This window comes from Gracilinanus agilis, chromosome 2, assembly GCF_016433145.1.
Source record: "Gracilinanus agilis isolate LMUSP501 chromosome 2, AgileGrace, whole genome shotgun sequence".
Taxonomy (NCBI): Eukaryota; Metazoa; Chordata; class Mammalia; order Didelphimorphia; family Didelphidae; genus Gracilinanus; species Gracilinanus agilis.
In genome coordinates, this window is record NC_058131.1 from 709,374,003 (window position 1) to 709,392,955 (window position 18,953).

Here is an 18,953-nt window from a genome sequence, read left to right on the forward strand (position 1 = left end):
TCTAGGGAGTGGCTGAGGCCACATTTGAATCCAGGACCTCCCATCTTTAGGCTTGGCTCTCTATCCACTGAGCCACCCTGCTGTCCCATTAAGGTTCAGTTGTAAGCGGTATTTTAGAAACCTGTAATGGATGTCCAATTAAAAGCCCCCTGAGAGGCACTGCAGTGGGTGGGGTAGAGGCTGGCTTTGAAGGGAGGAAGCCCCTGGTGGAAATGTCCCCTCCAACACACAGTGGCAGCTCTTTAAGACAGGATGAAGAGAAGAGGTGGGCCTGGGGGAGGGGGGGTCCAGGGAGTTCCTTCCTCCAGTGGAGCTCCCCTGAGTGCCCAGGGCCAGCTCTCATCGCTTCCCCGGCCAGGGTCCTTCTCTTGTCACATTTCCTTGCCTCTCCCTGGGCTGTGTGGTTCAGGTTGCTGTGACGCTAAGCTGGAGGTGTGGGATCCCTGGAAGGACAGGATGGGGAGCCAGAGCAGCAACCAGAGATGGGATCCGTCCACATCTACTGAGTCAGTGTCCTGGGAGACGGGGCCATTCTGGAGCCTCCCCTGTCTCAGGGTGCCCACAGGGGAGCAATGGAGGGAGGGCCATCCCTGGCTCTGCTCTGAGCTTCAGGGCTCTCCTTTGGGATTGGGTAGCAGAACTCCCACTGCCTCTCAGAATTGACCACAAGGACTGTGGAGCCCTGTCCGAAAAAGGGATTGTGGATTGGAGCCTGAGGGCTTGGGTCCAGCCAAGGGACTCCCTGGCTGGGGTTGTGGGGTGGGGGTCGTTCCTGGACTCCTGGGCCCCTCGTTCATGGCCTTCTCTCTTTGCTTCTCACGTATCCAGCTCCAGCATGAAAAAGCTGAACTGGAGCAGCACCTGGAACAGGAGCAGGAGTTTCAGGTCAATAAACTGATGAAGAAAATCAAGAAACTGGAGAATGATACTATCTCAAAGCAGCTTACCCTGGAGCAGGTATGTCTCCCCCTGCCTGACCTCACCAGGTGCTGACCTGCTCAGGACGCCCCTGGGCCCTGCAGCCTCTGTCTATCCTTTCTGGCCTCACCTGGGTATTTGCCTTGGGAGGGCTGACCCATTCACTACTCCCCTGGGCCCTGCAGCTTCCATCTGTCTACTCGGGATGCCCCTGGACCCCACAGGCTCTGTCTGTCCCTGGCTGCCCTTGCACATAGCCTGTGCTCTCAGCCCCTGGGTAGGTCTCTGAGGCCACCTTTAGTGGAAGGCAAGAGGTGGTGAAGCTGTTGGAATCCCTTCAGCTGAGGGAGGCTCCTAGAAGCCCTCTGGAGGGTTAGTTCTTGGGAGGGCTAAGCGTCTTCTCTCCCCCGTATGCCAGGATGAGTCTGTGCTAGACCAGCTCATGGTCCTGTGTTGTCCTGATGTTAGGGTCTGGTGCCACAGTGGGCTCTCTAGTTAGTTACTCCTGATGATGGCAGATGTAGGGACATTGAGTCACTTTGGCAGACCAGATGGAGCCGGGTCTGAAAAGCCCATATTAAAGTTCTGTTTCTGACTTAGCTATGTGACCCTGAGCGAGTCACTTAGCCATATCCTGCCTCAGTTTCCTCATCCATAAAATGGCGATAGGGAGAGCATCTACCCCCATAAAACAAAACCCTATTTGGGGAGCCCTTTGTGATCCTAAAGGGCTGCACGAATGGTGTTGTCATTGTTGTCAGCTCCCTTGTGAGTGTAGGAGTGAGGTTATGGGGGGCCCCACCGGCTCCTTTGGTGACAGCCACTAGTGGGGCTGGTGTTCTGCCACTATCCTGGGGTCGAGGGTGACCCTTGGGATAGACGCCGGTGCTTTTTCCAGGCCCCCCCGTGCCGGCCCCAGCTGGGGCTTGGTGTGCCTAGGGATGTGCAGTTGTGAGGGCTGTTGCCGGGCCAGCCCCAGGCCTGGGCTCCCTCTCCTGCAGAGAGAAGGTCACGTCTTCCCCATCCAGGCCTTCCTGGGGATCCTGATGAAGAATCAGCCCCTGAACCACACCGGTCCATGTAGCAATGGCCGCCGGGAGGCACGGCCACCGCTCCGGACTCCCAGCCCCGTGTCCTGGGGAGTTTCTCCCATGTGGGCTCCTGGGTGAGGGTCTCCCGTCTGCAAGCCCGGCTCGCCCCCCCTCCCCATTGGGCTCCCTTTCTGGCCCTTGGATGGGGGCCGACATGCTCTCTCCGGGCCGGTGTCTATCTGAAGGGGTCCAGCACGGACAGGCCTCCGGGGGCAGCCTTGGCACGTGCAGGCGGGACGGCGGTGCCCTCGGCTGGGTCCTGTCTGCGCCCGCCTCCTCCCAGTGCCCGAGGAGGACGAGGAGGGCCCGGGGGCGGGACCCAGCAGGAGCCGCGCTGAGACCGGGTGTGCCTGCCCGGCTGAGGCTGCCGCCGTCGCCTCTGACCACCTTGGGAGCAGCTCCTGCCAAGGCTTCCCTCTGAGGCGTCCCCCAGCACCGTGCTTGGCACACGGGGAACATTTGGGTGTGGCAGACACCGTCAGGGGGGAGAACTTGGCCTGGGCCCAGGAGGCGCCGGCACAGCTGCGCCCAGAGGAGGAGGCAGAGACAGGCTGGAGGCCAGGCGCTGACGCTGCCCCCGCGGGGCCTCGGACCGTCATTTCAGGGCTCTGACCCCAACTGGCCCTTCCTCGAAGAGGAGAGTCCGGCCAGAGGTCACCAGATGGCCTTCCGGTTCCGGGGGCCACACGGCCAGCCACAGCAGCGAAAGGATCGAGCCAGCCTTGGGGAGGCCTCCCCAGGGGGACGGACCATGGCGGGGTATCCAGTGAGGGAGGCCGAATCTGCTCTGGGTGCCCTGACCACAAAGGGGGCGGAGAGAGAGACAGAAAGACAGACAGACACAGAGACACACATACACAGAGAGGGAGAGACAGACAGACATAGAGAGAGACAGAGACAGAGATAGGGAGATACCGACAGACAGACAGATGGAGAGACAGAGACAGGCAGACGGGGGAGGAGGAGGCCGCATTCCTCCTGGTTCTGCCCATCAGGCCCCTCCGGCATTGGCTCCGGGTCTGACAGTGTCCAGTCGGGTCCGAGTGTCCGTGTGCAGGCGGGCTGGCTTTGGTCCCCCCAGAGCACGTGACCGCCTCTCTCTCCCGGCGCCCCTCCTGCGTTCCGCTGGCCTCGGGGCTGCTCGGGCTGGCCGGGCCTGCCTCGGCCTCTTTGTTCGTGGGGCCGGCCGGGCTCTGGGGCTCTGGGTGCCTGCTGGGGGGCCGCTGCCCGTGCAGAGGAGGCCCGGCGGCCATGTCAGCAGGATCAGCACGGCGTGGAGGAGGCCGGCTGAGCTCGGTGAGCCTCTCCTGTCGGGGGGCCGGCCCGAGGCTCTGAGGCTGGGGGGGGGGGGCGGCGCTCTGGGTCTGTCCCGGCCTCAGCTCTGCCCCCATTTGTTGCGAGGAAGCCGAGACCCTGGGAGGTAAGTGACTTGGCCAGGGTCTCCCGGGCAAGGAGGCCACCCAGAGCTGAGATTTGAATCCAGGGCCTCCAGGACTCCGGAGCCACCTGCTTTCCCCAGTGCCACGTTTCTTCGGAACGCCTCAGACCCTTTTCTTCCTCAGCCCCGGCCCGTGGAGGCCGTTTGGCCTTCGCTGTGGGGTTTCCAGGGCCGCATGTGGGGGCCTGACGGGCTCGTCGATGTTCTTTGAGAAGCTTCGCGATGGCCAGAGCTGCCCGGAGCCCGAGGACGTGGCGGCTTCTCCCGGGCACCCAGCATGGAGGCTGCAGGCAGGACGACGGTCTCTGGGGCCCGACAGACTGCAGCCTGGAGCTCCCCACGGGCCGCCTCTGCTTTAGGCCTCCTTGTTTGTCCGGATTGTCCGAACCCCGACCCCACGGCGGCCCCTGCTCTGGCCTAGTGGGGAGACTCTGGGAGCCCCCCTTTCCTGGGCACAAGGTTGGCAGGAAGCCTCTGGAGAGCCTCGTGGCGGCGGCCCTCGAGGTCACCCGATCCAGGCTTCACAGATGAACATGCCGAGGCCCAGAGAAGGGCAGGGACCAGACTGGGAGGACCAGGAGCGGCTCCACTGGGGCCCTGAATGCCATAGCCAGGCCGTGTGCCCTCCCCTGGCGTCCTCTGGCCAAGCGTCTAAGGACGTAGAAGGCCCCGGGATGGCGGTGTCCGTGCCCAGCTGTTCAGGCTGCCCCGGGGAGGCGGGCAGCATTCGGGGTACCTGTGGCCTGGGTGTCCGGCATCCCAGTGGCGACTGAGGGAGGCCTCTTAGATGATGGGGCTGCCGGCCAGGCCTGGCCTGTGTTCAGGCCCTGCCAGGCTCCTTCCCTGCCCGACTGGCCCGTGTGCTGGTTTGAGCCTTCGGCCACGTCTTAGACGGCCGCTCTGGGACAGGTGCCGATCCCACCATGAGGGGCCGCCCGGGGTCCTCCCTCGCCCCCAGGTAGGCCGTGTGAGAGGCTGGCGGGAAGGTCCCTCCCTTGCGCTGGCTGCGGCCTCTCACAGCTTCTCACAGCCCAGGCCGGGTCAGCGCACTCGGCTCTGCGCAGGCCCCGGAGGTTGTGCCCTGACGGGGAGGGTTGGGGGGTTGGGGGGACTCCGCTCCCTTTGGGCGCTTCACAGGGCTGACCCACATGAATGTCTGTGGCACTGAAGGGGGGGCGCCGGACCTCCCTCGGCTCTTTCTCCAACACTGTCTGGGGCAGCCGCTGGACCTGCCCGCTTTCTACCCTGGCATAGAGAGCCTGAGGCAGAGAATGAGGCGCTCCGGGTCTGAGGCAGAATCGGAACTCCGGTCTTCTCCCAGGCGCACCATCCCCAGCCAGGCTGCCGGCTCCACCTTCAGCCTTCTCTTCGGGGCAGCCTAGCCTGGGCCCCAAGCGAGGGGTGGGAGAGACCCTGGCAACGCTGATCCCGTAACTCTTCTGATTGACATTAAACTTTAAGATTCTATTTTAAAACGTCGAGACCAAATGCCGTCTATGTCTGTCTGAGAAGGCTGGTGGACGGCCCATCGGTCCTGTGTGCGAGGTCCCGTTGAGCACATTCTGCATTCACTGTGTGTGGGGGGGAGGCCTCCGGGTAGAGCCGGGTGCCACCGAAGGAGGCCAGGAGGCCACTTGTCTGTTTCAGCCACCTTGAGCTCTCCCGGGCCTGTGCTGCAAATGGGGGGCCCTGGGACCCGAGTTCTAGTCCTGACTCTGGTACTCCTCAATGTGGGCGGCCACGTTTGGCTTGGCGCAGGGCTGTGGCCCCCCTTCTACCCCGATTCATCTTCATGATTTCCTGTCAGGAGCTGCTCCAGGGTCAAGGCTGCCCCGCCGCCAGCACCCGCCTCCCAGGCTGGCCTCCCTCCATGGCATGGGCACGCCACAGGGAAGCGGAGGCCGAGAGGGCTCCGGACCGGCTGGACGTGGGCCTGACCCCGGGCAACCTGCCGCCCACGGCCAGCCCTCCCTCCTCCGCCACACCCACAGCCCAGAGTGGCCGCCTGGCTGTGGGAACACCACCGGCCAGAGCCGTAGAGAGGAGATGGTGATGGGGGGTCCTGGTTAGCTGCTCATTAGGGCCCCCCCAGGGCTCCGGAGCACAGAAGAGCTCCGGCGGGAGGGGCGGCGGCTCACTCTGGCTCTTCTCCTCCAGCTGCGGCGCGAGAAGATCGACCTGGAGAACACGCTGGAGCAGGAGCAGGAGGCGCTCGTCAACCGGCTCTGGAAGAGGATGGACAAGCTGGAGGCCGAGAAGCGGTGCGTCCGGGCCCTGCTCGGGCGGCCAAGGGGCTCCCCTGGCTGCAGTGGTCACTGGCGGTCACTCGGGCCTGGCCTGTGTCTGCCCAGCTCTCTCCCTGTCTGCCTGTCTGTCTTTGTGTCTGTCTGTCTGTCTGTCTCCATCTCTGCCTGTCTGTCTTTGTGTCTGTCTTTGTGTCTGTCTGTCTGTCTGTCTCTGTGTCTGTCTGTCTTTGTGTCTGTCTTTGTGTCTGTCTGTCTGTCTGTCTCTGCCTGTCTGTCTTTGTGTCTGTCTGTCCGTCTCTGTCTCTGCCTGTCTGTCTGCCTGCCTGTGTCTGTCTGTCTGTCTCTACCTGTCTGTCTCTGTGTCTGTGTCTGTCTCCGTCTCTGCCTGTCTGTCTTTGTGTCTGTCTGTCCGTCTCCGTCTCTGCCTGTCTGTCTGCCTGCCTGTCTTTGTGTCTGTCTGTCTGTCTCTCTGTCTGTCTGTCTTTCTGTCTGTGCCTGTCTGTCTAGCCCCCCCGACCCGGCACACCCTGGATGTGGGGAGAGAATGCCAGGGAGACGGGGAGGATGTCAGCCCGGGGGTGCAGGGGGCCATGAAGGATTTGGGGCCCCTTTTGGGGCACATCCTGGCTGCGGAGCCGTGAGCCGAGCCGAGCTCCGGTGGGGTGGGGGCGCCCCGCGCCCTCCTGCAGAGCCCCTCCGTGCACAGGCCCAGCCGATGCTTTGGGCCAGAAGCTCCCTGCGCAGCCCCGAGTGGGTTCTGCCCCTCCGCTTCTCCGGCGGACGCCAGGCCGGGGGCTGCGGGCAGGCTGGGCCGGGGCTGGGGCTGGCCGGGCTCTCCCCGGCGGGCCACGTGCGGGGCCTGCAGGCCGTGACTCGGGCCTCTCCCTGTGCCAGGATCTTGCAGGAGAAGCTGGACCAGCCGGTGTCGGCGCCGCCGTCGCCCCGCGACATCTCCATGGAGATCGACTCCCCGGAGAACATGATGCGCCACATCCGCTTCCTCAAGAACGAGGTGGAGCGGCTCAAGAAGCAGCTGCGGGCGGCCCAGCTCCAGCGTAAGGCCGGGCAGGGGCGGGGGCGGGGGGCCTCCTCGGCCTCTGGGACTCGCTTCTCCATCTCGGGGTGGTGCCGGGTCCGGGATCGGCTCCTGGGAGGGCCGGCCTGGAGGTCCATCAGGAGGCCACTCGCTACAGGCCCGGGGGAGCTTCCGCCTCTTCTGGCTTTAGGAGCTATGAGCTGGGCCTCCCCCCATCTAGACCTCCCTGCCTCTGGGCCTCCCCCCTTTGGGCCTCCCTGCCTCTGGGTCTCCCCGCTCTGGGCCCCCCGCCTTTGGGCCTCCCTGCCTCTGGGCCTCCCCCCTTTGGGCCTCCCTGCCTCTGGGTCTCCCCCCTCTGGGCCTCCCGCCTTTGGGCCTCCCCCTCTGGGCCTCCCCCCTTTGGGCCTCCCTCTCTGGGCCTCCCCCTCTGGGTCTCCCCTCTTTGGGCCTCCGGGCCTCCCCCCGGGCCTCGGGGCGGGGAGGCTGACTTGGCTGTCGGTGCTTGCAGACTCGGAGAAGATGGCGCAGTACCTGGAGGAGGAGCGCCACATGCGGGAGGAGAACCTGCGGCTGCAGAGGAAGCTGCAGCGCGAGATGGAGCGCCGCGAGGCCTTGTGCCGGCAGCTGTCCGAGAGCGAGTCCAGCCTGGAGATGGACGATGAGAGGTGGGCCGCGCTCGGGGCGCCCCTGTTCCCTGGGAGGGGCAGGAGCCCCCCGAGCCCCCGGGTATCCCCGCGCTCGGCCCAGGGCGGCCTCTGTTTTGGGGTTCACCCAGAGCGCAAACAGCGCACATGGGGTGCCGCCTAAGGCTCCGTGAGGGGGTGCTCCTGGCGTGGGGAGCGGGAGGGGGAGCAGCCAGGCCGCAGCGAGCGGGAGACGAGGGAGGACAGGATCGGCACCCCCAGGGACCCCCCGGGGCCCTGCACCCCCCCCGCCCAGACTCCTCAGGGTGTTTGTCCAGGGAGGGAGGCCGCGAGGACCCCTCTGAGGAGACCCAGAGAAAATGTCAGACCAGGACAGGCGGGGGGCGGCCGGGGAGGGGCAGGAAGGAGGGGCCCCCGCAGAGGGGAGGCGGAGGCCGGGCCCCTCCTCCCTCCCAGAAGTAGCCGAGGCCTTGGGCAGCCTCTCCTCAAAGGGACTCAGCCCGGCCGGAGCCGCCCCTGACCGCCCCTGACCGCCCCGGCGGCTCTCTTGCAGGTACTTTAACGAGATGTCGGCCCAAGGATTGAGACCGCGCACTGTGTCCAGCCCGATCCCCTACACGCCCTCGCCCAGCTCCAGCAGGCCCATCTCGCCGGGTAAAGGCTCCACCGGGCCGCCTTGCTGGGGGGGGGGGGAGCAGAGGCCGGAGAGGCCGGGGAGACCTGGGGAGGCCAGAGAGGCTGGAGAGGCCGGGGAGGCCTGGGGGAGGCCGCCTGGGAAGAGAAGGCCTGTCTGATGGCCCTCTGGGCCCGGCTCCTCGGCCCGTCCGTGGCAGGACGTGGTCTTTGTGCCTCCCCTCCAGCGTTGAGGCTTCCTCCAAGCTCTCTCGGAGCGTCTCTGCTCTTTGGGGTCTCGGCTCCCGTGTTGGGGGCCCCCCTTGCTCTGCTTCACGTCTCCCCTGTTCCCAGTCGTTCCCTTCAGGGCTCTGGGCCTGTTTGCTCACCTGTTAAACAGGAGGCCGCACTCAGAGGACCTCTGAGGTTCCTCTGCCAGGAGTCCAAAATCCTTCCTTTATCTACGTGCGACCACAGAGGTGACACCCTAGATTTGGCCCCAAAGTTGTGTTTCTTTCCCTTTTTTCCTAAGCCTTTGCTTGCTTTGCGTGGTTCTAAGGCAGAAGAGCAGGAAGTGACTTGTCCAGGGTCACCTAGCCAGGAACATCCAGGGTCCAGGTTAAAGCTGGGGCTTCCCGCCCCCAAGATCTGTTTCTTTAAAGGATGTTCCCGTGTAAACCACTTTTTCCTCCCGGGCTGCGGGCCGAAAGCGGCCTCGGGGTGGGCCGGACGCTCTCGGAGGCAGGAAGGGCTCCATTTTGTCTCGGCGTCTCCGGGCCTGGCGTGGGGCCCCCCGAGGGGGCGGCGGGGGGTCGGGACGCCGACGGGCCAGACGGAGCCAGACACGTCCGGCTCGGCGGGGCGACGTCGGAAGCCCCAACACCCGGCGATGCCGACGGCGCGTCCTCGTGGCGGGTGGCTGCCGAAGGAGGTCGTGTGTCCTGGAGAGAAAAGAAACCCCGGAGAGGACGGACTGACCCGGCCTCGGCCGGAAGCGGCCCCAAAGGAGGAGCGCCACGAGGGAGCCGCGGAGAGGAGGGTCTCCCGGGAGCGCGGCGGCTCCCCGAATCGGCCTTCTCTAAGGAATCCGCCTGAGAAAGGTGTCCAGCGGTCCGAGCCGTCCGAAACGCTCCGTGTCAAAGCAAAATAAGCCCGACCCGGCCCACCGCCTGGGCAGGACGGGCCGGACAGCATCGGCCTCACGGGCTGCTGCGTCTGTCGGCTTTCCGGGGCTCCAGCACCCCCCGAGGGAGCTCCCCAGCGGGACCCCCGCCTTTCGGGATGGGCCTTTGGAAGGGGCGGGGCGTCCCCTGGGTCCGGGGGAGGGAAGGAGTTCTGTCTGTCTGTCTGTCTGGTTCGGAACGCCTCTGGAACGCCCGCATCACGCTGCCCACCAGGCGGCCCCGCGAGAGGAGTCGAAGCGAGACGGGGCCGCCGCGACGGCGGAGGGTCATCCGCAGAGAGGGCTGTCTCGGCCGGGGCCCCCTCGGGGCCGGGGCGGTGGCACGAGGCCGCAGCGTCCCCCGGGGCTCCGGAGGGGTCCTGAGGGCCGAGAGGGGCCGCGCTCTTCTGTCTGACCACCAGCTCCTGCCCTCCAGGGTCTGCCTCTGTCCGGCTCCTGCGGGTCCTGCCAGGCCCACCAGTTCTGGGCTTCTGGGCCACTGTGCGCTCTCTGAACCAGCCCGGAAGTTCGGAGAGCCGCCTCCTGCGGGCTGACCGCCCAGAGCTCGGCGGACGTTGGGAGGTGTAGACGCGCCCTCCGGAGCCTTCGCTTCTAGGAAAGCCTCTCGGGAGGAGACCCCATTCCTGAGGCTCCTCCTTCCTCTGGCGATAAAGTGAGGACGAAACCTGCTGGAATGGCTGAAATCCCTCTCCCGGGGACGTTGTTCGGGGGCTCCCCTCCAGAATTCTTGGGGCGCCCTCCGAGGCCCTCTTCAGAGGCCCGCCGCCGCCTGGCCGCCGCCCTCGGAGCCCCCTCCTTTAGCGTTGCTGTGCGCAGCCCTCGGCGTGCTCCAGGCCCCAGACAGCGGCATTCCCACTTCTTACCCCTGTTCTTGGCTCACTGAAGTCATTTTCGTGAATGAAGGCGCCCGCGCTGCTGTCCCTCACACTCGTGGTCCACTAAGACCCCAGGTCTTTTCTCTGGTGACGCCGTCGCCGTCCGCGGCCACGGGGCCTCCCACTCGAGGTGGATCAGGGCTCCGATACCTCGTTAAGTTTTACTTTGCTCAGTTTAATGCCGCGTGCTCGGTGGCTGTCATCCTTTTGAAGCCCCCCAATTCAGGATTATTACTGGCAAAGCACCCCGATTTCCAGAGGAGGCTATCGTTGGGAGGCCAGTCGGGACCGAAGAACTTACTTCAGACGCAGCCCTGGATGGCTCCTCGGAGGAGGGAGCCCTTCCGGGGCTTCCCCAGCTTTCCTAGTCATCGGCGTTGCGCCCCTCCGGACTTGGGCATCGCACCGTGGCTAGCGGCGTTGGGGACGTAAAAGCAGGTGGACGAGTCCCCCTGGCCGTCCTGCGTGGAACAGCCTGTGTCGAAATGGACTTCCAGATCTTTTATGGTGTGGATTTTGCATCCTCCACTAAAACGGCTGCATGCAAATTGGAAGAGGCTTCGATGGCCTTCTGGCCGGTCTGCTCTCCTTAGAAGGCCGTGCTTGGGATGGGCCCGACGGGTGCCGGGCCCTGGCAGGACGTCCGCCCACATGCCCGTCGGCTCACCCTCACGTACGCCTCCCCGATGCAGAGCGGTGGGTCCCGCGTGCAGGAACGAGCCCCCTCCCGGCCTCCTGTGAAGGCGCGGACGGCCGTCGCCCCTGCAGATGTCCAGAGGAGAGGCCGGGAGCGGCGGCCGGGAGCGGCAGCCAGGAGCGCTCCTGCTGCCACCCCGGGGGATCCGCTGTGCCACGGGGGAGGCGACGCCAGACCATTGCCAAACACCGGAGGATTTGGAGTCGGCCGGCCTGAACCTGGCCACTGAGGGAGAAGCCAAAGCCCGCCTCTCCGGCCGCTTCTTCTCCACCAGCTGGTCCCGACGGCCACGACTTCCCTCTGAAGACGCCCCGCGCCAGCCAGGGAGCCTTCCCTCGGCGCTCCGTTTGTCCTGCTCCGCCAGCGTGGGGCGAAATGCCGAGGCCGCCCTTCGGGGCTTCTGTCAAACGTGCCCGATGACCAGCCGGCCTTTCTGGGCCCTTTACAGACAGTCCTTTAGACGTGAAAACCGTGCGATTGGCATCCTCTCCAGGGGCTCTGCGGCTCTGTTCTCCGTGTTAGCCCGGCTCCTCACACACGGGCCGCCGGACTTCCCTGAGCGGCATCCCCCCCCCCAGCCGGCATCCTCCCCCCCAGCCGGCATCCTACCCCCAGCCGGCATCCTCCCCCACTTCCCCCCCCAGCCAGATCCTCCCCCGGGGGCTCCACACTTAAATAGTCTCTCTGGCTTCCTTTGTAGTTATCTGTACTTTATTTGGGGCTCTTGAGAAGGCTGTTCAGAGAAGGGGTCCCCAGGGATGACCAGGAGGGCCTGTCATGCACTGACGGCTGACCCCTGTTCTAGAGGAAATTTGGCCCCCAAGATCAGAGGCCCCTTGTCGGGAGGACCTGAGGGACCCCGTCATTTTATAGCTGAAGAAATAGAGGCTTGAATCCAGGCTGCGAATGTTGGTCGGAGACAGAGCGAAGGGCGGGAGAGGGAGGAAGGCCGGGCATCGCTCCGTCTCCGGCCCCGTCCTCGATGCCCGGCTCTGCTTGCTTCTGCCCTTAGGCAGGCGTCCAGGGGTGGCCGGGGGGCAGGGCTGCCGCTGGCGTCGGGGTGATCCTCGTGCCCTCTTTGTGTGCCGCCTCAGGTCTGACCTACGCCAGTCACACGGTCGGCTTCACCCCACCGACGTCGCTGCCTCGAGCCGGAATGTCTTACTACAACTCCCCCGGACTCCACGTGCAGCACATGGGAGCTTCCCACGGCATCACAGTGAGTATCGCCCGCCTCGCTCGCCCTCACCCCACCAGCCGTCCAGATGCAGCGGAAACCTGTTGTCTTTGACATCCACTTGATGCTGAATTTTGAAATGCAAAATTAGAATTTTTTCCCCAAAAAAGGTTCTTCTCAGGAAAAGATTTCTCGTAATCAGTAAAGCCGCCGAGGTTTCCGGCTGCTCCTCTGCTGGCGTCCTGAGGAGCTTCCCTGATGGCCATGTCAGGGCCCACAGCACACACGCACGAGCACAGGCGCCCCGTTTGCTTCCTGGTTCTGGCCTCCTCCGTTTAAAGGGGGCGCCCGTTCCCCCTCATTGTCCAGGCCTTCCTCACGTCTTTCTGAAATCGGTCATCCTCCTGATGCAGGCGCATCTCGGCAGCGCCAGCCGAGGATCTTTCTCAGTTCCAGAATTAGTGCTCCCTCTGGCATTGGGGCGACCCATGCCAGCACCCTTCTGCCCGTCTCTGCCAGCCAATCTCAGGCCCCTGCCTTTGTTCTTAGCCCACAGGACAGGATTAGAGCTTGAGCTGCGGGGGCTTGAGGCTCGGACCCCAGGCCCTCATTTACAAATGAGGAAACAGGGGAGGCTGCCCGTGCCTGGGCCTGGTCCAGCCCCAGGCCTCTGCCCACTGTCCCACAAGGGCTCAGCTCCGGCCTTATCCTAGAGCCAATAGCTTCTCTCCCAGAATTGGATTAATTCCTGTGAGAGACATCAAGCCTTCCAGGCCAAGCGTTCCACTCCCCAAGGGGCATCCAGCTGGCAGAAGAGCAGGGACAGTCTGGAGGTTCTCAAAGCTTTCAGAATTGGGCCGAGGGACGGGGACTGTTGTCAGACCTGCGGCCACAAGTCTCCATCCCTTTGGCTGTGGCTTGGTAGTGATCCAGGTCTTGAGCTCCCTTCTTCCTCCCCTCTGTGGGATGAGGCATCTCCATCTAGGCAGCAGGTTCAGGATTTCAGGGAACACCACCAGGACTCCCACAAAACAGTGTAGCTCTACTCAAGTCACTGAACCCCTCACTGGCCATGGGCAATGCCAGGGGGCAGAAATATCACTCACTCTCCTGCCTTGGGGACCTCAGCAGGCCAGTGTCTTTCACTGTCCCCTTCTCAGCAACTGGAAACACGACTGTGAGTAGGGCGGGGAGTCAGGAGAGTATTCCCAAAGAGGGGGGACAAGATTCCCCCCCAAGCTCTGGGTGCCTTGCTGCCTCTGCTGCTTGTGGACTTAGGAAGAGCTCTTGCACTCTGGTTCCTGCCTCAGAGGTGTTGGGGCCCTCCGCAAAGGAGCCAGCCTCAGTTTCCTCATTTGTAAGAGGAGAAGGCTGGACTCTGACCTCCACGATCTGTCTCTTTGCTCCTGTGATCCATGTCAGAGTTGAAGGCATTTGTGCTCCCAGAAGGATGACCAGAATGTGGAGGGAAGGAGGGAGGAAGGAAAGAAGGGAAGGCCGAATGACCGAGGAGAAGAACGAATCAGGAAGGAAGGCCACAGCCAGAGTTGCTCTTTGGATACTTGAAGGATCTTTTTGTCAGAGGAGGGCTAGATTGACTTGTGCCACAGGGCAAAAAGAGCGTCTGCCGTTAGGTGGCATCATGTAAGGAGGACCATTGGGAGGACACACCTTGTCCCATCCCCTCAATTTGGCCCCTTGTCAGGGCCCAGAGAGATTAAGGGACTTGCTGGAGGGGGGACCCACCTAGAAAATCTGAGCCCGGCTCCTCTAGCCCCAAGGCCAGCAATTTGGTGGTGGCTTTCCATTGTACCTTGCTGTACCTTGCTGCCTTCCTCCAGGTAGTGAGCATTCCATCTTGGAAGGAAGTGGAGGCTGGAGGGGTATGACTACAGAGAGAGGAGCCCAGAGGCTCCCTAGTCCAACCCAAACCTGATGAAGAACGAATCCCTTCTCCATCGTGCCTACTAACATATCTTCCAACCATCATGTCCACTGGCTCCAGTATCCGCTCCATGGGTGGTTCTCAAACTTTTTGGTCTTGGGACTCCTTTACCTTCCTAAAATTGATTTGCCTCTCCTCAGCTTTTGTTTATGTTTCTCTATCAATAATACCGTGTTAGAAATTAAAGCAACTTAATATTATAAAAAGGTTTGACATCGTGGACTGGTCTGAAAGGGAGTTGGGGATCCCCAAGAACCTTAAACCACACTTTGGGGACCCCTGCTATAGGCCACCCTTTTTTTTTTTTTTGGTAATTGAGAATCAGAAGGCCCATCTGTGGGGACGCATTTAGTATCTCCCCCAAGCCAGTTGACATATGGGCGTTTTTCTCACTTGCCATCGGCCTTGGTCCATCCAGAGAGCATGCTGGGAGTGTGTTAGAAATGGACTGGACATGGCGCCTGGGGCATGAAAGCAGCCCTGCTTTGGGAAGGAGGGCCTCCTCGTGGTGAGCTATGTCGTGGCCCTGGCCCCCAGGGTCCTCGTTAGCCTCCCAAGTGCTTCCCAAGTGCCCGCGGTGTGCCAGGCGCTGGCCTAGACTCTCCCGTCAGAGGACTGGGCGTGACGCCTTCAGCAGACCCCCTGCTACCCCTCATCACCCCTGACTCTCTCCTGGCTAACCTCTTCTTTTGCTCTCCATCCACAGAGGCCTTCGCCCCGAAGAAGCAACAGTCCGGACAAATTTAAACGGCCCACGCCTCCGCCATCTCCGAACACACAGACCCCTGTCCAGCCTCCGCCGCCTCCGCCCCCGCCTCCCATGCAGTCCTCCCTCCCCTCCGCCACGTCACCAACCGCCTCCTCGCCACACTCAGTGCACCCCCCCTCACAGCCCTAGTGCATGCGCTGCCGCGGGGCCCCGTCGCGTCCTGGGACTCGGGAGGCCGCCGAGGACACCGGCCAGAGGCTCCCGGCGGCCTGAGCTGCGGCACCGAGGGCCTCCGGACTCTGTAGTGGTGTCGTACGTGTGTCTGAATGCAGCCGCCTGGCCGTCTGACACTAACTCCCTAGAACAACCTCGTCCATCAGTGTTTACTTGAATGTACACGCAGGCCCCTGTGCTGGCCGGAGCGCTCGCTCCTCGGCCTTTGGTGGCGTGGCCGGCCGCCCGTGCTCCGCTCTAGAGGGCTTTGTTCTCCTCCCGGCTTTTAGGTTGCTAAGATAGAAGGGAGCCCCGTGTGTGCCTGCCCCCCCTCGGCCCCTGGCAGAAAGATGGTGGGCCTCCGACCCGGGTCTTACTGCTCAGAACCCGGCGCCTGCCCACACGCACCGCCCGCAGCCTCTTGTCGAGCTCCCTGTGTCCCATCCACCCACCCGCCACGTTTCTTGTCGGCAGTCGGATCGGCCCCATTCCTGGAGCTCGAGGAGGGGCCGTTTCCTTGCTTGATCCCCTCATCCTCCTCGTAAGCCGACCACGCTGGTACGTCCAGCACGATTCTGTCCGAGTCGTTGGCCCCCCCAGCTAGGGGCCCAAGTCCAGGACGCCACCGGTATGGCCCAGGGCTGTGAGGGTGAGTGTGGAAGCCTCTGGTTTCCCTCCCTGCGGGCTCCCCCTTCCCCTCCCCACCCCCGTGCCCTGCCCTGCCCTCCCCACTAGCGGGCGGCACGTCCACTCTGAGCCCCCAGAGCAGAGCTGGGACGAGCGTCCCAAGAAGCAGCTTCTTCCTGAGGCCGGTGGAGAGCAGACGTGACGGGAACGTCGGCAGAGTAGCCCGAAGCTCCGTGGGGCTCGGCAGAGGATGAGGAAGGCTGTGTGTGTGTCCGTGTGTCCAGAAGTCCAGCCCTCCTGTCAGCAGCACAAGCAGCGCCGCGCCCAAGGCGGGCTCCCGCTTCCCTTCCTCCTAGCGAAATGCTCCTCTGGGTTCGGCAGCCGTTTTGTTTTTGTACTTGGCTAGTGACGTGATCTCCCCCGGTGTTTGCTATTTCTCTATGCCGTGGACAAAAGCTTCCTTCTTAGAGAATGTATATTTTATGATGAGAATGTGTAACTATTCTGTTGGCTCTAATCAGAGAACTGAAAAATAATTTATCCGTCTTTTTTTTAAGAATTCATGTTTTGTGACCGAACCATCTCGCCTGCCCCCCTTTTATGGAACTCGCCTAAACAGAGGAACCTTGTAGATATTAAACATTGTGCAGTCGTGTCCACTTTCCTTTTTGCCTTTGAATACCTGTTTCAGTCTAAGGAGCGTCCCGGAGCAGAGTGCTCGGTGAGTGGGCTCGGAAGGTAGTGGCCGCCGTAGAATCGGCTCCCCTTTGCGCTTTCCACGCCAAAACAAGGACGCACAGCTCAGGCTCCTGAGCGTGTCCGAAGACAGTGCGCGCTCTGTCCATCTTACGTTTGGCGCTGCGGGTGCGTTACCTTAACAGCCACGCCGAGAAAGATCCCATAAACCCAGCCACCAGGTTTCCATAACGGGTCACGGCAGCTCGTGGGGACGTCCTCAACCATGTGACGCACTCAGAGGTCCCCTTTGTCCCCCCAGCCCCGAGGGCCCCCTTCCCACTCATGGAGTCCGTCAGGGACTTGTCCCACTGTCTGCCCTGGAAAGAAGAAGCTCTCCCTGCAGGAAGGACTTTCTCCAAGAATATTCCAGGGGACAGACGGCTCGCCTCTCGGAGTTCCTTCTAGCCCCGTCCTCCGTGCCCAGAGAATTCATTTTCCCCAGCGAAAGCACAGAAGTCAGTGTTGAAGAGAATGGACGGGATGAACAAACGATTCTCTCGGAGGTGGAAGGAGAAGCGTGGAACAGATACAGATGAATTAAGGGGAGAATCCTTCAGAAATTCAGGTTTCTACAAAGGCAAACTGCCGCTTGGTTCCAACACCGAGAAGCAGAAGCCGCCGGGCCTCTCCGGTGTAAGTGCAGCCGGATGCCTCCCCTGCTGCCGCCATGCCACGTCGGCAGGACCAACACCGCCCCTGGATGGTCATGCGATGGCCTCTCAAAGCGTTCTCTGCCCCCTGGTGGTCTGTTAGGGTATCAGGACTGACCGCGCCATGGGGCCTGGCCCGGCCCCTGTGGGGTCAGGCACACCGCGGGAGAAGCCCCTTGTCCTCACTGACCCTTGCCTCATTGCCCCCCTCCCGGCATCTTTCGGACAGAGGATCCTGGCCGCTGCTCCTCCTGGGTGTCCCATCTTCAGAGATCTCGAAAGTCAGCCGTGGTACCATAGAGCTGGCTTCCTAGAGGCATCCGTCCGCAGACCCTCGGTCCGAGCAGAGCCATCACCATCGGATAAGCGTCCGCCATCTTCTTTCTACTGATGGCCGAGAGGCGGGTCCATGGGGCTCCCTTTGCAGAATTCCAGTGGCTTCGTGGAAGGTAGAAACTCTCCCCAGTTTTCATGCCCCTCTCGAGCCCGTCGAGTTTGGGTCTTAGTGATGAGCTCAGAAGATGATTCCCAGCACCGTGGCATGAATGTGTGAGCAGAGTGGACTTGGACACCAAGTGCTCTCTGTCTGCCCCCAGGATCCATTGGCCGTTCTCCACTCGGACCAAAAAGAATCGTGTCCGTTATCGCTAAACTTTGGACCCAACCGTGAGAGGCGAGAGGTTCTGCGTGCCCCTTCCCCTGCCTTCCCCTCTCTAGAGGCGGGTTTTCCTTCAGGAAGCCTTGCTAGGAAAGGACGAGCCATCCGCGCTTGGACATCTCCGTGTTTTGCTTGGCAGTACAGAAGCCTCGGTGTGGCTCGGGCTTCTGGCCGGTAGTTGTCTCGTGGGTCACCAACCGTGAAACCTTGTAACGAGGATTACCAAAGAGTAGGTAGCAAACCGATAGTTTATTTCCCAATGATTAGTGAGCCAGTCCTTGAAGCTGCTACGCGAGTTCCATGCTCAAGAGCCATGATAACAAATTAAGGGAGTTTTTTAACAACAGAAAATGAGACGCCACACACGGCGGCCAGCCTAGAGTCCTGGGAGCACGTTCCCGAGCGCTGGGCAGTCTTTGGAGTGCGATGAACTGTCCGGTCTGGTCCGGTCGGCCTCTCCTCAGGGGGATGGAGAGAACCCAGTATTCTTACAGGTGTGGGAGCTGCGTGTGCGTGTGCGTGTGCAGTGTCTACATGTGTCTCTGTGTTCATTCATGCCTTAACTCTGGTTACTGCTCAACTTTAGTTCTTGGCTTAGTTTGCCTCGTCAACTAGATTGTATCATACATCTCGATCTGAACTTCCTCTTGGCCAAAACTCCCACCAAAACAAAACGACCCAAAGCCAAAAGAACTGATTCCACAGAAAATTCTTTAATCAGGTCAACCCCGAGTCTCCTTTGGACTTTGTTGGGCACTTAAGAAGTCCTTTAAGAGTGAAAGGAGACGTGGAAGGAATTCACCGAGGAGAGGAGCGTGTCTTCTCCCCGGGACATCTCGGTGCCTGGTGTTAGCGACCCACCACGGTCCGGCCCTCCAGCTGGAGTAGAATTGGAGACGTTCTTGCTTGGTCAGAGTTTAGAGAGATGTAAGACTTCCAGTTAATGTCTTCTTTGCTTCTTTGTGTTGATTAGTCTTTGATACATGTGCTGAATCAGAACCTGAATAAAGATAATTTTTTTAAAATGGATCACTGACGCCTTCTACCATCCATGCTCTCTCTCTGATCTCGAGGTCTCTCAAGCTCCTCTTGCTTCCTTCTCAGATGAAAAGTTCTCAGAGAAGAAGGTGAAAAATCCCACAAATCCTCAGAGATTGCTCCATGGGTCGAAGTGACCCAGGGTGGGGTTTTTTTGGTCCCCTGATTTAGGGAGATGGCTTTAAGGATTCTCAATCATTTCGATGAATATTCATTAGTGTCCTGGGCACAGTTCTGCCCTTAAGGACTTTGCAAAAAATATATTGGGGAGATATTTATAACAAGACATAGAAATAGGTCATGGACGAGGGGGAGGAGGCCCAACTGGGCAAGGTTAGGAAGGCTTTCTGGAGGAAGGTGGCACCTGAGTGGAGCCATTATTAATAGAAAAGCCTAATGAACACAAGGGTGAAAGGCTCTTAAGAGTAAGAAGAGAAGGTGAAAGTGAAAGGTAAGTC

At 61.7% G+C, this 18,953-nt stretch overlaps 1 protein-coding gene across 1 annotated transcript in view; it reads left to right on the forward strand.

The window, feature by feature from the left end:
• CCDC6 (coiled-coil domain containing 6) overlaps positions 1-18,486 on the forward strand; it is a 43,709-nt gene extending 25,223 nt beyond the window's left edge. The window contains exons 4-10 of the mRNA XM_044659216.1: positions 829-957; positions 5,605-5,708; positions 6,588-6,748; positions 7,238-7,394; positions 7,927-8,027; positions 11,835-11,959; positions 14,569-18,486. Of these exons, the coding sequence (XP_044515151.1) occupies positions 829-957; positions 5,605-5,708; positions 6,588-6,748; positions 7,238-7,394; positions 7,927-8,027; positions 11,835-11,959; positions 14,569-14,760 (969 nt within the window). The 3' untranslated portion in view covers positions 14,761-18,486. The remainder of the gene's footprint in view (positions 1-828; positions 958-5,604; positions 5,709-6,587; positions 6,749-7,237; positions 7,395-7,926; positions 8,028-11,834; positions 11,960-14,568) is intronic.
• The last annotated feature ends 467 nt before the right edge of the window (positions 18,487-18,953 follow it).